Consider the following 22,881-nt stretch of genomic DNA (forward strand, 5'->3'; position numbering starts at 1 on the left):
TTTTTCAGCTGCATGAAACGAGTGAAAACTTACCTCAGAAACAGATCTGGGGATCAACGACTCAGTGATCTGCTGGTTATTGCATGCCTCCATGAAGATGCACTAATTTTTTTGTTATTTTTTAAAATGACACGGTAATTGATGATTTCGGCCGTATGAAAGAAAGACGATGATATCCTTTGTTTAAGCAAATCGTTTCGAATTTCTTGGAAGTATGTATGTATAAATAAATTCATCAAAACCTAATTTATATTAAATGACAATGGGGATTATCCGATTTTTATTTGTTGGTAACATGAGAAGGTTGCAAACTTTTGTGAGAATTTATGACCGAAAACTCTCGTGGTCCCGCGAGAACTGTCGGTCATATATTCTCCCAAACATTTGCAACTTTCGCATGCTAACGACAAATAAAATTTCCAATATGCACACATCTTACAGCACTGGCTCGTACATGTAGGCTGTAGCATATACACGAAAAGTAACAAGCCCGTCAAGTTTTGCCCCCACCTCCCGAAAAAAGTTAAAATGACGTCCCTGCTTAAGGATACGGCAGCGATATATGGGACAACGTAAGTTATCTAATCAGCGATGTATACGAAAACGTAGGTTTTATAATTAGGAACAGTTTGCCAGTTTGCAACACCTACTGATATTTTATTACAGAAAAAATTCTACATTAAAATTTTTTTAAAAATAAATATGCAGGCCCAGCCTTATAGTTGGCGAGGTCCAGCGCGTAACGTTGGCAGCTTAACTCGGCCGGTGAGTTACTGTAGTATGTAGTCCGTGTTTCCTCTGACCTTGCCCCCCCCCACACACACACCATTTTTGAAATTTGAACATTTATGTTGGGGTACACACCAACATAAATGTCCAAATATCAAAAATGGGGTGACAAGGGTCAGAGAAAACTCGGACTATGTAGTATGCAGGCCTAATGGGGGTTGGGTGGGGGCAGGTAGCCCAAAGGGGTCTTGAATTTTTTTTAATTTAAAAAAAAAAATAAACAAGTCTTATCGGGAGAGTTGTAATACCAGTACAAGTTTTCAAACCAAATGAAAAATTCGCCAGAGTAAAGTTATTCCCAATGTGCTTTTGACAGCACTGTACTGTTTAAATTTCTATTTGCAAACATAATATATTTTTCTGTGTGTTTACATTTTAAAATTATTTGTGGGTTGAGAAAGGAAGGATCCGCCCAGGGTGCCAGATACTTCAGGTACGCCCCTGGATGGCACTCTCTTCGCCTGTAAAATGGGTTCGAGTTGGATTTCGCCCTCGCGCCGCCATTCCTAAAAGCTCTCTAACTGAGGGAGGTTCATTTAGCGCAAATACAACAATAATGCAGCTTGATACTTCTAGTCTACAAGACATCTGCCCCATTGTGACTGCAGTCTGCTCTTATAGAAAGACACAATGAGCAGAAAGTACAAATCTAGGGCCTCAGGATGTGCATATTTTATTGACACATTGACAAAAGAGGGAATAAAGCTGTTAGCCTTAGATTTCGACAACACGCTGATATCTATTCACTCTGGGGGCATTTGGAAAGATAGTATCGAAAAACTCATTGAATATGTCCGTCCTTGTATGAAGAATCTCATTGAAACTGCATTAGAAAAAGACCTTAATGTGTGCATTGTAACATACTTCATGCAGCCATGGTTGATACGAGAAATGATGAAAAGTTTATTTAAACGGTATGTCGCAATTGTCGGCGTTGCACTAAAATAACCACGGCAGTACATGATTATTTGTTTCTCACATCATGTGAAGAGAGTTTGGAGACGATTAAGGTTCATCATAACACTTTGGTCATGACATCATTATTTAAAATACTGTATCATTTTCGATGTATTTATTTGTATTTGCAATTGTTGGAAAAGTGTTAAGTGTAATTCAATTAACTATCAGCAAAGCCCAACAACAAAACAATTTCAGAACTCTTGGTTGACGGAGTTATACTTTGTGAAGCACCCCTGCAAAAAAAAAAAAAAAAAGAACAACAACAAAAAAAACAAACAAGGTGTGTGTGTGTGTCCCTGTTAATTCTTTCCACATATTGCAAACAAAACATTGACATACATCAAAATGATTATGACCAGGATTCACTCAGAGAATACAGCAGAAAAGTTTAAACACCATTACCATCCAGTCCCTAGTGAGGTGTAGTGATGAACTCTCATCTCAACTTGCATTACCTTAAAACCCCTTTGAGCCCTATGTAATGTATATTTGAATTGTAGCTATTGCAACATTGTGTGACGGTATTAAAACCGGAAATTTTGGGCATGTGGAAATCGCAGTCTAGGACTGTGGAATTTCAGTCAGCTTTTGTGAGTTTATTTAAGTCACCAGCCCTAGGCTCTCTAAAACAATTTTTCTTTGAGCACTGACCTGGTAAGTCAAACATATGGGCTGTACGATTAAATTGGATAATGCTTGTGTCCAGTTCTCTATATATAATCTATATAATCTATACAGTTCATTGCACTGTAAAATTTGTCGGTACTCATTTGAAATTATATGGTCAGAAGACATGATATTATGACACAAGTTGTATGGTGAATATTATGCCAAAGCTATTCCACCTTAACATCTTACAAAATTGGTGGAGTTGTAGCATTTGAACATTCATAATTGCCTCATACATTACATTCACAATGAGCCATGTGACTGAGCAAAGACTAAGTTGTTAGAATAATCTTTATTTAAAGTTGTTGTATATGCATTCTACATATAAAACTTTGGATCAGTAGTGCTTTTACTAATTTTATAATAGTAATTTCATGATTATTCATACACAAGATAAAATATAAGCATTCATGCAGAACAAAACATTTGTATGTACAATAATACATAAATACACAAAACTCTGTGAAGTACACATATGCATCCATACATAATTTTTCAGAAATTTGCGGGTGAGGATATGCATTTAACATACATGTGTGTATACCTACCTGTAAACATGTACATACTATGGTCCTAAAAAAGTAATAGAAAAGATTAAGAAGCAACAAGCTTTGTAAAATTCAACGAATAATTTATTTCCCTTGAATACATAGTGAAAATAAAAAAAGGGAATTTACAGTATTGTAAATTAAATCCCAAATATTCCTAGAATTACAGACACAAGTCCTATTAATTAAAGTTCAGAATAAACTTTAGTGGAAATTCAAATTAAATCAAATGCAGAAGGTGTTGTGTCTGTGGTGGCCCATATAATGCTGATGCGCCAACTGTCTTTTGTTGGATCACAATAATACAATCCAAGAATCAAATCCTTATTTGGAATTTCAGTATAAATTCAATTCTCTATTTCCAAGAATGTTATTTTTGAAGAGCACTTTGTATTTCCAGAGAAGAATCACTGCAGTTATATAATTTGAACAAATTAAATTCCAGCCCAAATGAATTTCTGGACACAACAACAATACAGTTGATTCTGCTGACATCTTAAAGTACAAATGGCTAATTTTCAAGTAAACAATATTTATATTTTAAAGTAAGACATAAAGAGAGACACTGGATAAGTGTCAAAAGTACATTGTACTAGAAGGATCTTATTTATAATTAGAAAGTCCATAAGCAAAATCACAATTATACATATGACAATCATCACTTAGTCTAGCTATAAAAAAAAAATGCAATGTCCTTGACTACCTTTAGATAATGATCCTCACTTGGAAAAAAAAAGGAGTTTACAAAATTGTCACTGATTTTGGACAAGGTCAGCCCAACATAATGTTACATTATCAATAGCATATAATGAAATAAAATTAAAAAACCCAAAAACAAAATCATAAAAAACTGTAAATTAAATGTACGTAACAATGCACCATCATACATGCACTCATATATATTAGAGATTGAAATATGTATACCACAGGTACAAACCATTATCATATAGTTTCACAATTTTATGTGATCTATGCAGCCACTTGCATATATACAAACATAAAAAAATAACTTCACCTTTAGCTGTAGGGATCTAGCAGCTCTGAATAATAAAAGCAGCTATATTTGAAGCAAAATAAGCATCATATGCATAAAAAAGTTAAAATAATTTAGCTATTGTAAAGAACATGCATACAGGCTTGCAAGAAATAGTTATAATTTAAGAAAACCTTAAAACTCATTTGCACTTAATACCAGAGGTCTCGCTAGGATTTTAAAACCAGGAGTCATAGACTCCCACATCGGTAAAAATAGTAGTCCCACCAGCAAAAGTTGCAGTCCCCTCCCGGATGTGAGCTTTGCAGATCGGAAGAATTTGTGGTTTCCACTGAGTTTAATTTCTGCATTCTTTATACCACTGACATATAGCTCTTCGCTTGTCTATCAGAGTGAGACTGAATTTTGTCAGTCCAAGGAAAGGTCTTATTCCAAACACTAAGCCAGGCATCACACACTTCCTTGCAATTGGCTAATGTCCCATCTGAACTTTCAGTTATAGCAACTTTAGCCTCTTTTGAATCTCATTACAATCTTCGTCAATTTGTCGTTTAACCCCAAAATACTTATCTAAATTTGCAAATGGCATTTTGTCTAGGTCTCAGCACGTCTTGATTTCAAGGTCACATGTACTACTTGTTCAGCTACACTTGGAAATGAACAAAATAATGAAAGCTTTAGTTGTTTATTTGATGTACTCTTATAAATAACCCCATTTAGATGTCTGAGTCTTTCTGCTTCTAAATACAGTCACTGTAAATGTCAGCATACTTTTCTACCCAGCAGCCAAAGTTTTTGAACTTACTGCCCAGCTATTGCATCATGTTCTTTTGATGTAGTCTTATAATGGCAACATGCTCATCGGTGGGTTTGTCATCTACTGACTTTTATTATTGTAAATATCAGCACAGCTAACTGATCAATACATTTCCCACTCAGAAGTTGGCTAAAGCAAGTCAGGCAAGTCTTTGAATTTTGCCGCCAACCTTTTACATGAGTACAGATGACTCCCGCTTAAGTAATTTTCTGCATTCCCAATAAATATTTTGCATTCAAATTCATGTGATTAAGTGTGTTTGAGACCTCTGAATACCATTCCAACTTACGATACAAACTTTCCTAAAGTCATTAAAAGAAGATAACCTTATCTACACCTTGGCATATCAAGCAGATATTTATGTGCTTCGGTTCTTTGAATTTCATTGGATGCAGCAGCAAGCCACTGCATCCAGTCAAAATTAAGTTGTTCAAATTTTAACACTGTTTCTACATGATCAAGTCAAGGGGAGCGCACAATTTGAATGGCTTGATAAATGAACAATTTAACAGTGCCTGTCCATGTTTGCACAAATTCCTATCTCTCAAATACACCCATAATGTCTTCCCTTTTGTACATAGTCATATGTTCAGTGTTAAACTTCCACAGTATCTGTTTTAGGTCAGTCACCCCCACCATTTTCGACCGATTTACAGTGCACCACGTCATTGGTTTGTTGGCATTACATACTAAGGGAGGCAACTTATGTAACCCAATAGATGTCACTTAGACAAAGCACCGATATATCTGATTGATCCACAAAGGCTAGTGAAGGTGCACTATTGCTATCATGATATAGGGAGCACTCACCAGTTATTATATACTTTTGAGAGAGTGACATATGTGATGTGAAGTTGTTTGCATTTAAAACATGCACAGTGGAGAGAATGTTGGCATACCTCTATGCTACATTAATGTAATGTGGATGATATTTCTTTGGATATTGTACTTTTGGAAATTGTACATGATCTAAGCACACTGCTAACTAAAATGACTGCTCCCTTGTGCTAAAAAATCAGCCTGAATTAGTATAAAAGAACGCTATTCATAGCAGCTATTAAAATAGGGAAAATGAATTTTTCCAGAGTTGACAATACCAGCTTCTGAAAGTGCAATGAATGAAATTACCAAATATATAAAATGTAAAAGAAAAGTTATCGGCTCTTTTTTATACAATTAACCTTTGAAGTTCAGGAAGTGAAAATGACCAAGTGGAGCTAGCACTTTTTTGAAAGGTGCACATCTGGAGTAAGGCCAAGCTGTATATTCTATAACCCATATTACACCCATCAATCATACACCAAAATAAAGGGAATTGAGGTTCTTTGAATTATACCTAAGATATACAAGGTCCTTTTTTAAATGGCCAGTATAAGCAGTGAGGAAAGCTGGGGAAATTCTTTTTCTTTAAAATTTTAACCCTATGCAAAATACAAATCTGACTGCTCGGAAATGAAGATCTTGGAATGTTAGTTGAGCCTCAGAAATAACTCAGTGAGACAAATTTGATGTGATAAATATCTATTCTACCTAATGATGTTAGATAATGACCAATCTATACGAGTACATTTATTTGTCTTGGTTTTAAACAGTATTTGTTTACAGGAGCAATTGTGGAAATGATTGAGCAAGAATAACCAGTGAGGAAAACCAAGGAAATTCTTTTTCTTTAAAAACCCCATGCAAAATACAAAACTGTAGACTGCCACCCATTGCTACTTTTCCTGAACAACTTAGAGGATTGCCATGAAATTTTGTGCACACATTCATCCCATGGTCCAATTGGTTCTAAATGAAAATTTTGCCTCATGGAGATAAAGTTTGACCACAACATTGGATATCTTGAAAATCTTCGTTTTGCTACTCCTTCTGAAATAATGGTCATATTAACATGGGGTTTTACCAAAAGATTTGTTATTAAAATGATACCAACCTGACATCAGTATGAGCACCAGATTAGCCATAAATGTGAGAATTTTGTTATGGAACCATACAGCTTATCTCAGAAGATTTCTAACATCATGTGGCAATCCATGATACTGAGGTCCTTACCCAAGAAAAACTAATATCTGCACTATCTTGAAGCAGTCACACTCATGATGGGTAGGCCATGCAGCTTGCGTGCTAGACCACTTGCTTCAGAAAAAGACTTATGGCAAGCTTAAACCAGGAAAACACTCCAAAGGAGGCCAGAGGATACTCTGAAGACATCTTTGAAGGATTTGGCATAAACACTGACATGAGGACAGGGGTGTGTGGTGCTTCTCCATTGGAAAAGATGCTGCAGCTTCCATGGCCAACAGGACAGTTGCAGCAGAACAATGGAGGCTTATCAGGAAGGCCCTAGCCAATGACACCATCATCTATGTTGCTGCTATCCCCTTGTCCCCACTGCAGTAGAACATTCAGGGTGTACTTCTTCCTCTTCAGCCACAGACCTATCGATCTCACTCAAACACTGGATTACTAAAATGGTCCACTGGAATAGATAGTCATATTGACGTGGGGGTTTTCACCAGAAGACTTCTTGTGCTGTCAGGCTGGTCCTAAATGATGCTTCTGCTTAAACATCTAATATGGCCATCAAGTCACATAAACGCTTATAAAAGAAAACACACACACACACACATTTATATGACAGGAGCAGAGTATTAATTACTGGTTTACCATGGTACTGAATTTGTGTCTGGTGGTACATACCACTACTTTTTCACTGTACTGGTATGTGGATAGTTTCTGTCTGTAAAATTTTTCCAAAAATTCCCTAGCAATGTTGTCACAAAGTATTATTAACAGTAGGGGCCCTGAGTGGCCGAATTGGTCTAAAGCGCTCACCATTCTGGATTACTGCCATCTCACTTCTGTGGGGGTTCGAGTCCAAGGCTCGGCTAGCATGGGTATGTGGGAAAGCCTGCCAGTAGCTTCTCGTGGGTCGGTGGTTCTTTCCTGGGTTTTCGAGTGTTCTTCCTCCACCAGTTATACTGGCCGCCATGTATAGCCTATCTTGTGCTGAAAAATGGCGTTAAACCCTAGAACAACAACAATTATTAACAGCATATTTTCACTTTCTTGACAAAATAATTTTGATGATTATTGCTTTTTAACAGAACAGTTGCATTTGATACAAATTAATATTTGAATTTTACAAATATAATTGTATTTATGATCATTTAATGGTTTGTTTGACACACTCATGTATGCCAATGTGGGTTGTTGTGAATGATAGTTTGGCCAAATCCAAACTTTGGGAAAAATTCCAGATTAAAAAGAGATGTCATTTTTTATTTTATTTATTAGTGTATGATAATGTGTTAAGCACTTGCATTCCTTGTATGACTGCAGATCATCCTGATATTTTCAGGAGAGCAGTTATCTTCTGTTTTGAAATTTATGTAATTTCCTAACTTCCTAAATATTTTCTTATTTGTTGGGTACATGCACATGTTTTATGTTTAGTGGATATTTATTGGCCATCTCTGATAAATATCTTGCCCTGGTGTTGGCATCCCACTCAAAGTTTCCCTATCAATAGTTAGCTTGTAAATTTGGGTACAATCTCAACACTTCTATTGTATCAACAAGCCCTCTAATGTCAGTACAGTATCTTTCACACAGTGTGAGCTGTAGTATAAGCTTAACCATCCCATATGAGATTTCCACATATATATGAGATGATTATTACAACATTGCTTTCCGTTGACTGGAGTATTTTTTTGTTGCAGGGAAGGGGAGAGAATTTTGATCCAGGCCAATACATTGGAGTTCAGGGAGAAGCACAGCCACCAGTTTTTGGGCAAACAGGCACACATAACTTCAATTCTGACAGAGCTATACAATCAAAAGCAGCTCAAGATAAAGCCTCGTCAGGTAGTTCTACTGGATGATGACAGAGAAAACATTCAAATTGCAAAGCAGTTTGGACATCAGGCCTTTCTTGTAGAAGACAGTATATCAGAAGACACATTTTTAGAATATGCCAGAATGATTGTTTCTAGCCATTAATAACAATGCTTTAAAATTTGCATTATGCCAAATATTGCATTTTCATGTCATAATAATGATATGATTTGCTTTCTGATGTAAGATGACATTGTATGTACTGGTTCACTTGTTTTAGTCTTAATTTATACGTGCTTGATTTTAAGAGGTGAGTTTGAAACATCATGACTTGTAAAAAATTTATTTTAGTCTTCTGCAAGGAATGATTTTAGGGTAGATTTAAATTAATTTCATATTATCTTTTGGATTGTACTGTTGTTGCAGTTTCCAGTACTGCAAGTACTCATGATGAACAAGGAGAAAACTGACAAATCTAGATTAATGTCAGTTTACCCTTGCATGTGCCATTTCTTTGGATCAAACCTGGAATCGTGTTTGTCCAACCATGATTAATGTACATTCGCACAAATCTTGATCACTTCTAAAATAAAAGCAGCAGCTGTCCTGTCTCATGAGCTAAATCTATTATATTTAATGGTCAGTTTTGTAGGACATACTAGTGCTTAACCCTTTACCTCATGCAAGTGCCTTTGGACGCCTCTATTCCATTCGCATACATGCGCCTATGGACACCTCTACCCGATTTGCATACAAGTGCCTTTTGACGCCTTCTGTAAACATTGGCCATTTTTAGCGGGTTTTTGTAGCGCCACCTTCGGGGAAAGCCTCTTATTAGATACCTCATTCATTGCTGTGAATGACCATTACGTCAGATCACGTGGTCGCTGTTTATGCTCTGGCCGAAATCTGCTGTTTAAAGTAACTGGGTCATATTCTTCACTCCAAAATGGAGGTCGTGGATTTTATTCAGTACTTGTCAGAATTAGAATCACAACTATGAAAGCTTCAGTAACTTAAGTAAAGGGTCTGATATTTATGTAGGCAGCAATTAGTTTTTATAAATTATTAAATTCAGATGACTTAGTGATGTAGACACAGACAAAGAACTTGTACATTTCAAGTATGAGAAATGGCAGCTATGGTTGGTCATGCGGCTTCACTGACTCAACGGTGAACGAATTCTCTCAAGATTTTAAAGCACATAAAAAATTCTTCTGTGAAAAATAATTAACAGATATGACGATCAGACTATACTCTTAAATTTTTCCATACATAATAGATGTGTACCAAAAATGGAAAATGGTTAAAATTGCTGTTAAACATATCATACACTACACTGGTTAACAGTTAACAGGCAGGCCTATGTGTATGGGTCGAATAGGTAACGTGTTCTGTTTATAGCACACTGCACTGGGTAACTTTCCTACATGTGTATCGAAGGGCTAAAAAGCCATACACTCTATGAGGTAAAGGGTTAAATAATCCTTTCTGCCAACATTATTTACATATACAGACAGACCTTCTTTATAGGTTACCTATATTGGACAGTCATCTGTTTTAAATATCAAGTTTTTCAAAGTCCAGAAATAAATTACTATGTAAGTGAACCTATATTAAGTATTCACCTGTCTAATAGGGTCACATTTTTCACATCCCGAGGTAACTGATTGAGATAGGTTTTACTGTACTGGTCATTGTTCCTTTTTTGTAAACCCTCACTTCACCACAATACAACCAATTAGTCAATAGGATAATGCAGTATATGACAAGATCTCATCAGCATAACTATTCCTGCATTTTTTTGATGGATTGCCATTAAATATGTTATTGTCCTCACCTGATGTTTATATTGACAAAACACATTGCTCCTGCAATTTTTGTTTGAGTTATTTTTCCTGTTTTTCTTGTAGCATAATGTAGTGTATGACTATGGCACAATCTTGTCAGTAGAATTATTCCTTCAGATTTTGAAGGGTCGCTCCAACTTGGTTATATTATATTCCTTGCCTGAAGATTTGCATATGGACAGGACAAATCTCATTGCTTTCACAATTTTTCTCAGAGTTATTGCCCTTTTTGTCATGTTGTGTAATACTGTGTATGATACAGTCAACATTTAGTCTGCATTTTAACAAATTTTTCTGAATAGATGGGATAAGCTTAGTATCGAAGATATACCTGGTAAATATTTCCCAAAATTTTGTCAAACTGTTGAGCAGACTTAACATTGGACAAAACAGTTTATACAAAAACTTTTTTTTAATTGTCATCTATAACTTATAACATGAAGCAATTTTTCAGCAGTATTCAATGTTATTTGTGTGACAGGAATATAAAACATATTTGGGCCCCATGTTGAGATTTTACATCTACATATATCTTTATTTATCAATATGTATTAATGAAATGTACAGACTAATACAATAACTGATAATCACTCATCTGTATTAATTTGATAAGATATTTTAAATTCCAACAAATGCTTGACTTATCAAATATATGTTCTATAAACAGAATAAATAAATAGTCGTTTTCAATATGTCAGTTGCACACTACAGGAGTTAAAAAAACTTGGCGATGTAGTTACTTATCTTAGTCGTTATTATATTTGTCTGCACAACTAATGGTGCAGATTATAAGATAGTGTTTCCACTTGGAAATAATGTAGCCTTATTGAATGACAACAATAATTGACATGTAAACATGTTTAGATAGCTTTAAATGTGTATCTTTAATACATATAGTGTATTTGAAGTTGTATATCATGATACATGGTGTATTGGAAGTTGTATATCATGATACATGGTGTATTGGAAGTTGTATATCATGATACATGGTTTATTGGAAGTTGTATATCATGATACATGGTGTATTGGAAGTTGTATATCATGATACATGGTGTATTGGAAGTTGTATATCATGATACATGGTGTATTGGAAGTTGTATATCATGATACATGGTTTATTGGAAGTTGTATATCATGATACATGGTGTATTGGAAGTTGTATATCATGATACATGGTTTATTGGAAATTGTGTACCATGATACATGGTTTATTGGAAGTTGTATAACATGATACATCATGTATTGGAAGTTGTGTATCATGATACTTGGTGTACTGGAGGTTTTGTATCATGATACATAATGTATTGGAAGTTGTGTTTAATAATACATGGTGTATTGGAAGTTGTGTATCATGATACATAGTGTATTGGAAGTTGTGTTTAATAATACACTGTGTATTGGAAGTTGTATTTAATAATACACGGTGTATTGGAAGTTGTATATCATGATACATCACATATTGGAATTTGTGTATCATGATACATCATGTATTGGAAGTTGTGTATCATGATACATAATGTATTGGAAGTTGTATATCATTGATACATAGTGTATTAGAAGTTGTGTATCATGATACATCATGTATTGGAAGTTGTTTATCATGATACATAGTGTATTGAAGTTGTATATCATGATACATCATGTTTTGGAAGTTGTGTTTAATAATACATGGTGTATTGGAAGTTGTATATCATGATAAATGGTATATTGGAAGTGAAATGCTGATATTCAGCCCAAATTCTGAGTTGAATTTTAAAAGAATGGCTGTAATTAGGTCACAGAGTTTCAGTTTAAACAAAATATCACTTGAATTTCATATTTATTGAGATTCTGCAAAATTATATCTGTTTTATTTTTACTTGTTGGATTGTGTTCACTGTTTGTACGTCTTAGTAGTCAATGTGAGACTTTGTGATATATGTGCCAGTGTTTTTGTTTGTACAGATGCTTGTAATTATTGTGTTTTATTTTATTTAGTAATCGTGGACAGAATAATGCATATTTAGAAGCATTAAAATCTTGCCTGTTGATGAATTACTTATCATTATCTGTCTATAAAATTTTCCAAACTATGGTAGAATGGAGACATCATTGTTTTTCTTATGGGATTTGAGAGCATGATTGGTGCATTTGCTATTGCAAATATCCATGTTAGAGGCATTCCTGAAAGGTCAGTTGTAAAACTCATTTTGCGATGTGGAAACCACTATTATCTTCTTCAGATCTTAAAACCCAAGACTGTTGTCCAATAATTTTGGTCAAAAGTGACTTTACTATGTCTGTGCAAGGCTGCGTAAGACTGGTGTAATTCACACAAATGAAAGTCTTATATAGAGGATCATATGTAAGCATTCATTTGAAATAAAGTATATGGAAAAGAGTTTAATAATATTGTGTACCATGAGTGGCATTTTGCATCATTTAATGAGTTTTATAATTTTGTGACAGAGTAAGAAAAGTTTAGGAGTCTGTTTATCACATAACCTTAAAGACTTTTTATTACTTGGTGATGTTTCTGTGTAATGTTGCTAAGTGTTACACAGTGTAGCACAGGGTATTAAGTAGCTTTTATAACATGATGCTTTGATCCTAATGAGGATGAACATTATGTGATAAAGAGATTTTTAGGACAAGCAAGGTAACTTTATGCTTGGAAAATGAAAGTATATTTTATGAACAGGTGTCCATTTTATAAAGGGGTCTTATCCCAAGGGTAATAATTGTTTTCGTAAATATTTTGCTAAACTTTGATGATTAACATTAGTTTTATACAGTATAGTTTTGTTTCACGAACTCAGGGTAGTGGCTAAGTGCGGATATTTATGCCCCACTGCTTGCATTTGATTTGGTTTTGTCTGTCCTTCCATCGACCTGTCTTGAATTTTGTTTGAACTTAGCACAAAACTCACATGACATGGACAAAAAGAAATTTGGTACATGTATCACATTTGCTGGCCTGTAAGACGATAAGTTTTTACCAGAAAATCTTTGCTTCATGTTATACTACGGATCAACTTGTATATGGATTTATTCATCTGAATCGCTTTATCATGTGTCACATAATTTTTCATATGGAAAAATATTTCTTAAAAAGTACAAAAAATAACGTATTATATTTCATAGTGGGGAAGAGATCATGTATGAAAAAATATAGAAGGATTTTATACATGAGTTTAGGTATTAAAAATTAACGAACATCAGATCTAATTGTACTAAAGCAGCATGTATTAGTAGTATACGTTGTTTGTAATATATGTTGTTTAAATTTGATATATGTGCATTAGAATTGAGAAGTTAGAAGATGAATAACCATGACAAAGACGGATATTCCATCACAATTTTCTTATTGCACCTCATGATCAAATAAAAGTTATGCCCCATTATGAGAGAGAGAGAGATTGTACAGTAATCTGTAATTTTTCAATTACTTGATGCAGAGGTTCTTGCTAGGATTTTACAACCAGGAGTAATATTAGGAGTTCCACCAGCAAAAGTTGCAGTCCCCTCCCATAAGCATATTGGGTATACCTTAAGTGGCTAAATTTCCATTTGAGAAGAACCAGTAGTTGTCATTGAGTTTAACTTTCCAAATTCTTTATTCCACTGACATATAGCTCTTGTTTGTCTGTTAGAGTCAGGCTGAATTTTGTCAATTCAAGGAAAGGCCTTTTTCCAAACACAAACCCCAGGCATCACATACTTTCTTAAACTTGGCTACTGTTTGATTTAAACTATCAATTCTAGCAACTTTAGCACTCTTCTGAATCTCATTACAATCTTTGTCACTTTGACCCTTAACCCCAAAATTGTTCTCTAAATTTGCAAACAGCATTTTTCTAAGTCTTGACATGTCTTGATTTCAAGGTCATATGCACTACTTATTCAGCTACACAATGAAATGAACGAGATATTGAAAGCTATGTCGTTCCCTTAATGTACTCTTAAAATATGACCACATGTACATCTATGGGTCTTCCTATGTCAGAATTCAGTCACTGTCAATATCAGCACATTTTCCCACCACTCAGCAACTGGTCTAAATCTTTAAACTTGCTGCCCAGCTAATGGGTCATGTTCTTTTGATGTACTCTTATAATGACAGCATATACATCTGGGGGCCTTACAGCCACTGAATTCTGTCATAATTGTAAATATCAGCACAGCTGAAATGATCAATTGATCAACACATTTGCCCACTCAGCAGGTGGTTGAAGCAGGACTGGCAAGTCTTTGAATTTGCCACCCACTTATTCTGTGTGTACAGAGGACTCCTGCCTCAGTGATTTTCTGTGTCCCAGATAAAAAATTTGCATCCAGATACGTGTGATTAAGCATTTCCGAGACCACTGTGATGTCTATTATCTACCATGTACATAAGTAATGTACCTTATTCCATTATCAATTAATACCACTAAGTAAGCAATTTCTTCTAGTTTTAGTTATCAATTCCATTGTCCAAGAATTATTTGGCTTTGTAGTGGTATTTACATGCTAATTTAAATATGTTACAGCTGTAGTCAGATTTTCTTAAGCAAATCCTGTTTGAGGTCAAGATTCGGCAGACCAGATCAGATTAGTGAGGCTACCAATAGGGAGATGAGGCTACAAATGAGTATTATGTATATGTTACCATATATTGAAAGGAAACGCCTCCTGGTTACTCATGTAAATTTCTCAACCAGTGACATATTTTGAACTTTCCAATAGGAATGACAGCAATTACATTTACATATTGCATAAGCAAAGATCAAAATAATTGCCACCTAAGTACAAGAAGAGTACATGCACTTAAAAAAAAAAAAACTTGTTTGTTGGCAATGGAGAGGTTGTTTTACTTGCAAAGAAAATTAGCATGTGAAATGGTCATTGTTGGGATTTAACCTAAATGGAGTCAGTATGAATATAACTTTTGTGAATATTTAAACCCTGAAGAAGTATGGTATGTATTTTCATAGTTTACATTTACTATTTAGTTTATTAATGTTTTCTCTCTTTGACAAAAGCTTCAGCTCAACAGGGGCAATATTGTCAAAACAACCCATGAAGAGCTGGAATCTCTTTCTCATATCTATCGGGCCATATTTTATTTTGATCACAAGGTGCAAGAAGATAAAATGTGGTGGAATACATATGCATCTCTATGTATCTCTCTTCCCCCAAAAATGTGAAGAAAGCATTTTAGCATTAATGTTGCAGTTTCCCTATTGCTGGGAATCTAAAATAGCATACAGTGATCTTTTAATATTTATGAAACTGGAATTTGTTATAATTTAATTCCACACAGCATCTCAAATTTTATCCTGTCTGTAACTCAGTATAATTTTAGGTACACATAATTATATGTAGCTAAAAGTACATAACACATTTAAAATACATCATGTGAAACTAATTAGGTACTTTTAATTACATTTAATGATTTAGACTGGAAAGGTTATTGAGTTACAGATAAGATAAAATTTACGATGCTGTGTGGAACAGAGTGAAAAAGACGAAGCGGAGGTGATGATATAGTCACGTCTTATACTTAACATTGATGTATATGTAGATGAAGGATGGAAAATTTACCAAATTTGCTAATTCGACTTATACAGTAGTCAAGTTTTTATTCATATGCAGATTATTTGATTATGTTTTCATATTATTTGAATGATTTTCATGGAAAAAGCACTTGACAATGACTATTTGAATTGTATTAGCATGTTTATATTATGATGCAGATGATCTGATCAGAATATCACATTTTTTAAATATGTATTATAATGTTGTTTATCCATCCATCTCTTACCAGTTTTGTTTCTGTACAATAATTCAATTTCTCCACCATCTACAGTTAACAAACTTAGTGAATGGCTTGGACATGGGGTAAAGAAGAACCAGAGAGATTTGAGGGTCAAATTCTCAAAGATCAATTTCAGTATCACTGGCTGAAAGAAGAAAAATGGGTTCCATACAATTTCTTGATTTATTCACAGCTTAACTTCCAAACTCTAAGACAGCTTGCACTTGGTGTAAAAAAGAACCTGATTGATTCTGGAGGTAAAGGTCAATGTGACTGAAAGAAGAAAATGGTTTTTGCATACAAACTTGAGTTCTCCACCATTTATCACTCTTTGTGAATGACTTGCACTTGGGCTAAGGAAGAATCTTATTTTGTGGAAATAATGTAAAGAGCTAGGGTAACTGACTAAAAGAAGAAAAATAATTTCTGCACGGTAACTTGAGTCTAACATCATCTGTGGTTAGTAGACTTTATGGATGGCTTGTACTTGGGATGTGGAAGAAGCCTACTTATTTGGGGGTCAAAAGACCAAAGCTACTGAGACTGAAGGAAGAAAAATAATTATTGCAGAGTCACATTAGTTTTACATCACAGACCAATCTTTGTGGATTGCATATACACGAGATAAGGTAGAAGCCTATCACTTGTGGGGTCCAATGACCAGGTAACTGTCACTGAAAGATGAAATGTGATTTCAGCACAAACTTTTCAGTTATCTACATAGAGGACTATTAAACATGGGGTGAGTGTATAATGCATCATTCACAGCACTCTTTCTAATGTATTTTGACTGTTTATAAGTGTGTTGCTTTTGATGCATACCTTTTGGTCAGATTTTACTCAGAAATTGCTAGACATAGGTAAATGAAGTTTAAAATCTAGTTTGATTTCATTATAAAGATGCCCAACATTAAATTTTATGTGATTTAAATAATTGTTTTGAGTTTCACCATGTTGGACTTCTTTGACTTAAACTATTTTGCATATGCAGTGTGGGCATATGTGTCTTACCAAAATAAATTTAGTTAATTTTTTTCAATTGATGTACTTTTGCCAAGTTTGGTAAAAGATTGCACTTTTTCATAGAGGTTCATTTACATTAGCATGAATGTTATAAATTTATTTATTTATCGTACCTACTAGTATTTGAATGCAGACAAATTGCTTGGCATTACAAGTAACTTGTTTTGACAGAAACTTTGTGTCTCGGAACCATCCAGATTTAATTTGTACATAGACTGATGTTGGATTGTGTTTCTTATGTGTTTTTATTTGTGTTGAATTTGAAGACCGTTCTCTGCATAGCAGAGAAAAGCAGAATTGTTTTTTTTATTGTTTGCAATATTTTTTGATTACCAAGAAAGGATGATATTTGTTCAAATACTCATATTGGCCTGAGCTTTATAAAGTTGCTTTGTACTATTTACAAATGTGGAAGCATCCGTTTTATTGTATGCCATCAGTTAGCCATCATACTGAAATTTTGAAGTGTTCCCATATAAGCTGAACATTTATCAGATACATACAAACTTGTTAACCATGATGCATCCATCTGTGTGTCTGGCTGTCTAACCATCTATTGAAACTGTCCTCTTTACCTTTGCTATTTGTGGGCAGAATATCTTTGCCAGTGTGTGGTTAGAATTATTGTTTGCTTTCTCTCACTAACTTTCCCCCTACCCATTGCATGTCCTAGAGAGTATTCAAATGTAAATAGAAAGGTCAAGAGAATATTTTGAATGTTTATAAAAGGATATTTTTATATACAGTGTTAAAACAGGGTTATATATAACTCCTAGATAAGGCATAAGGTGTGCACGAGGTGAGTGAAAAGAAGGTCAAAATTATGATTTTCTAAACCTGTTCGGATGTTTAAATCTCAGATTGTACATCAAATGAAAGTTTGTTGTTGGGTTTAATGGCATTTTTCAGCACACGATAGGCTATACATGTTAGCCAGTATTAATGGTGGAGGAAGAACCCGGGAAAATCCCAGAAAGAAACACTAACCCAGCTTGAAAGTTTGTCACAAATGATATATTAGTTTTGCTCCATGTGCACTTCATATGTCAAATAGCTTGAATATCAGTGGTACAAAGAAATGTTGCTCAAGCTTTCAACTCCACTGACTGAAAGGCCAAGTGAGGTTGCTCAGGCTTTCAACTCCACTGACTGAAAGGCCAAGTGAGGTTGCTCAGGCTTTCAACTCCACTGACTGAAAGGCCAAGTGAGGTTGCTCAGGCTTTCAACTCCACTGACTGAAAGGCCAAGTGAGGTTGCTCAAGCTTTCAACTCCACTGACTTAAAGGCCAAGTGACATTGCTCATGCTTTCAGTTCCACTGACTGAAAGGGCAAGAGACACTGTTAAGCTTTCAGCTTTAGTGACTGAAAGGGCAAGAGACACTGTTAAGCTTTCAGCTTTAGTGACTGAAAGGGCAAGAGACACTGTTAAGCTTTCAGCTTTAGTGACTGAAAGGGCAAGAGACACTGTTAAGCTTTCAGCTTTAGTGACTGAAAGGGCAAAAGACACTGTTAAGCTTTCAGCTTTAGTGACTGAAAGGGCAAGAGACACTGTTAAGCTTTCAGCTTTAGTGACTGAAAGGGCAAGAGACACTGTTAAGCTTTCAGCTTTAGTGACTGAAAGCCAGGTGAGGTTATGCCTCTGCTTGCATCATCCGTCCATCAACATGAACTAATTCTTTTCTTCTTTGAAAGAGCTTGACAAATTTTAATCAAATGTTTTGGCTTTCTGGCTTCAAGGCCTTTCAGGTTTGTCCAAATGCTGAAACACCATCAGATATTGCCACCAGTATTAAAATTGAAAAACACAAACGGCTGTTAAAATAAAATCTTGAAAAATATGACTAAATTTGAAACAGATTATCCTGGCAACAAGATCTATGACATTTTTGCAAGTGGTGCAAACATCTGCCATCAGGATTTGGTCATTTTAAAAATAAAATAAGAAAAACCTGTAAAAATGATTCTTGTTTGAGAGCACATTCCACAGAATTTGACCTCATATGACTGGATTCTGGTATTGTAGATTTTTCATTCAGTGTAAATGATGTATCAATCTGCTGTGAAAAATAGCTGTTATTACAGGAAATGGAAAGTACTTTAAACTGTTTCAAGAAACAACCTAATTAGTAAGACCAAATTTGACATCATGCTGACATCAGAGGTTTCACTAGTTTATATTTTTGTCTTGACAAAAGATGCCCATTTACTATCAAATATGACTACTCTTCCAGTAGTGAAAAAAATTCTTCACCTTTTTATAATAAAACAACGAAACAATAATTGATTTCACAATGAACACCTTTCTATTAAGCCCTTTGTATTTGCAGAAACAATGCAATGTGCAATCAGGTATGGCAGTTGCTACTAACAAAGGTCTTTTGGCCAAGTGCTGTTTATGGGCTGTGTGTGGCTGAGTGGTCTAAGCTACTGGCTTTTACTGATGACTCATATCTCAACTGTCTGCCTGAGTTTGAGTCTTGACTCAACCAATGTAGGTACATGTATATGAGAAAACTTGCAGATAGGTTTCCAGTAGAACAATCAACTTGGATCCTGATATACTGGCATATTATGTGATGACAGATTAGGGTCTATGTTGTGTTTAGTTTGACCAGTTTTTGTAGATTTTGAGTTTGCCTTAAATGATGAATTTCCCTGTCCATTAATGGTGTCCTGCCTTTATTGAAAACAGACATCTCAGGAACACAGAAATTTAAGCACTCAAAAACTTGTCCATTATTTACACAAACGTCAATATTTATATCCATGATCACATATGAATCCACAGTATTTAGGTGCAGAAATTTTGCCATTTTCAAACAAGGAATTATTGTTTATGTTGAGCACTATATGATAAACATGTTTTTTTAAAAAAAATATAGATTATTCTGAAATGTTGATCTTTGAATATGGTTGTTACTAACAGAAGATAAAGCTCAGCTCAAGATCCCTACCTCATGCTCTCAATTATGACAGATTTGTTTGGTCAGGGTGATAGTTGTTCTGGATCAGAACACTCAGATATCATAACCTTTATTTAGGACATTCTATCTTTTGCATGGAGAAAATCTGCATAGTATTTGACCAAAACGGGAAAATCACGAAATCCCTCCAACCCCACCCCCAGATCACAACCGTAAGTGCCATGAGGCACACAGAGGAGTGAGTGATTTTCTTCATCCAGCTTACAAAAAAATGAAGAAAAAAATAAAATATTATATTTGGAAAAAAGATGTGACCATCTCCAGTTATTATTGTAATTTTTTCATAGAGGGTTGATCAGTGTTTTGGATACAATTCTACCATCACCATTGTTTCTTGTTGCTGTATTGCTGTGTGGAGCATAGATCAGTACTTTTCATAGGCATGTAGAAGTGAAAGAGGCATTGTCTCATCTGCATTAGCAAATGATGAGACATAGGTGTTACTTTCCCTGAGGTGAATGCAAAAGACTTCTGATATATTCAGTAACTTTAAACAAATACATGTTCTACAATATTTCTCCCATATCCAGACCAGGGAGTTAGCCAATAACTTTGTAAGAAAAAATATAGAGAATGTGCTTATTATCAGAAAAAGATACAGCTTTCCCTCATTAGAACATGGTAGTGAGGGTCCATCACCACTGACCACATTATGTACCAAGCTGTGTTATACAGAGTACCATGGTATACTGAGAATAGCATGATATAGGGAACCATGGTATAGAGCCCCTATCAGAACATATTAAATAATAGTGTTTTGAAAAGGAAATGATATAAGACTTAAGTTTCATTTTGTTTTCTTTCAACCGTTGTTATACATTGGTATAATTTTTGTAATATCGTCCATAGCAGTACCTCATTATACCCAGTGATATTATAACAAGGAGCGTTATAATGGGGGACAGCTGTACTTAGTAGATATTTCTCAGAATTATAATAAAATGGGGGATTGATGAACAGTGTATATTTTTATGATAATAATGTGGTCTAGTCATGAGATCAGGGTCTTTTCCTATGTTTAACATGTAGAAATTTTAAATATACTTTTCCTCGACTATCATAATGTTGTCCTTTTATATTTTTCATACCTTTTATGAACTATTTTTGTCAGGTTTACAAATGATGTTGCTTTAAGTTTGCAAAGGTTCAATACAAAAATACTTCATGTACCACATAGTGAACAAAAATTATTTTAATTCTTAATGGATTGATGGTGTATGAAAAATGAGAATGTATAATGAATTACGGAAAGTACGGTATACTGTGTTGTCTTTCACTTTCAGATCTCTGTTGCTTTGACTTGCCAGACATTATGCTCATCATTAATTACATTTTTTTTTGTTTTTAACTGAAAGACGACACCATTGAACATGTCATGAAGAATACTTAGTGACAAATAGCCTTAATAGCTCTTTGCTATTTCCATACATTTTTGGGATTGTTATCGATATGTTTATTACCGGTGTACTGATGCATTGGATAGTTAAATTTTGTTGTATTGTATAGTTGATTCTTAAGTTTTCGTATATATTAATTTTTCCTTGAGGGCATTTTATTAATACATTTTTCAGATAGGTACAAAATACGATTTATTTTACATTGAACTTCTAAATATTTTATGATCAATTTAAATAAGAGATTGTGATTTAATTGTAAATGAGATTGCGTAGAAATATTTTCATGGTTAAAATCTAAATTAAAATTACATGCTTAGCTTGGCAGAAATGGATGACAATGTGACTAAACTCTACAATATTTTATCAATTATGGATCTGCACTTTAGTGTCCCACTTCCATAATTCAGTACTGGATAAACACTACAAAAGTTATCATGACTCTTGTTGTATTTGATGAAAAAAAATGTATAATTTTTAAATGCAATTTTTTTTCCTGATATCAAACTCTTAGTTTTAATATATGAAGCTGTCGAGGATCATGGGTGTTACATCTCATAGCTGTTATGCACCAAAACTCTCAGTGGCTGCAAGAGAGATTAAATACATTTTTCACTTGAAGGCAACATCTTTGAGGCAATAAGAAAGATTTCATGCAAATTAACATTGGCTGCATTGATTGCAATTTAAATCAGGAAGGAATTTCAGTATGAAAGGTTAAAGAAGATGCCAAGGCATCCGAAAAGTTTGACTATATGATGGGAATGCTTATGGTAGGTTAAACTCAACAGCAAGATGTATGCCATTGTGGTGTAACTGTACATGTACACTGAGAACTTTATTAAAACGAAAATTGTATTTTCAAGAATAAAATTAATATTTAAACTACATAATACATTTTTCTTTCATTCTTTTTTTTGGTTTAGTTTATTTTAACTTTAAATTGACTCAGGTGTTGCTACTAGAACTCAGACAGTCCAGGTTCTTTAAGATAATCATGCTGGATGCTGTCCAAATGCTTTTGTTTAAAGAGCAAGATTTAAAAGATGAAATATAATGAAAGATGTTTGTAATACTTAAAACACAGATGAAGTTTCATAGGTTGTTCGTTGTTTGTTATTATATTTTAAATTTAATGTATATACAGATAAGCTATACAGACGTTTGTACACAGAAATGTATTTGATATCTGCTTGCCTTGTTCTTGTTGCATCTTAAATAAAACAGTTGCACATT

At 34.4% G+C, this 22,881-nt stretch overlaps 1 protein-coding gene across 1 annotated transcript; it reads left to right on the forward strand.

The window, feature by feature from the left end:
• The first annotated feature begins 1,342 nt into the window (after positions 1-1,342).
• LOC149777169 (uncharacterized) lies at positions 1,343-22,881 on the forward strand. The gene is made up of 2 exons (XM_089941869.1): positions 1,343-1,703; positions 8,500-22,881. Exons 1-2 carry the CDS (start codon positions 1,420-1,422, stop codon positions 8,777-8,779), a joined length of 564 nt encoding a protein of 187 aa, XP_089797995.1. The 5' UTR covers positions 1,343-1,419; the 3' UTR covers positions 8,780-22,881.

Source organism: Sinohyriopsis cumingii, chromosome 18, assembly GCF_028554795.1.
Source record: "Sinohyriopsis cumingii isolate HCF-2022 chromosome 18, ASM2855479v2, whole genome shotgun sequence".
NCBI classification, from domain to species: Eukaryota; Metazoa; Mollusca; class Bivalvia; order Unionida; family Unionidae; genus Sinohyriopsis; species Sinohyriopsis cumingii.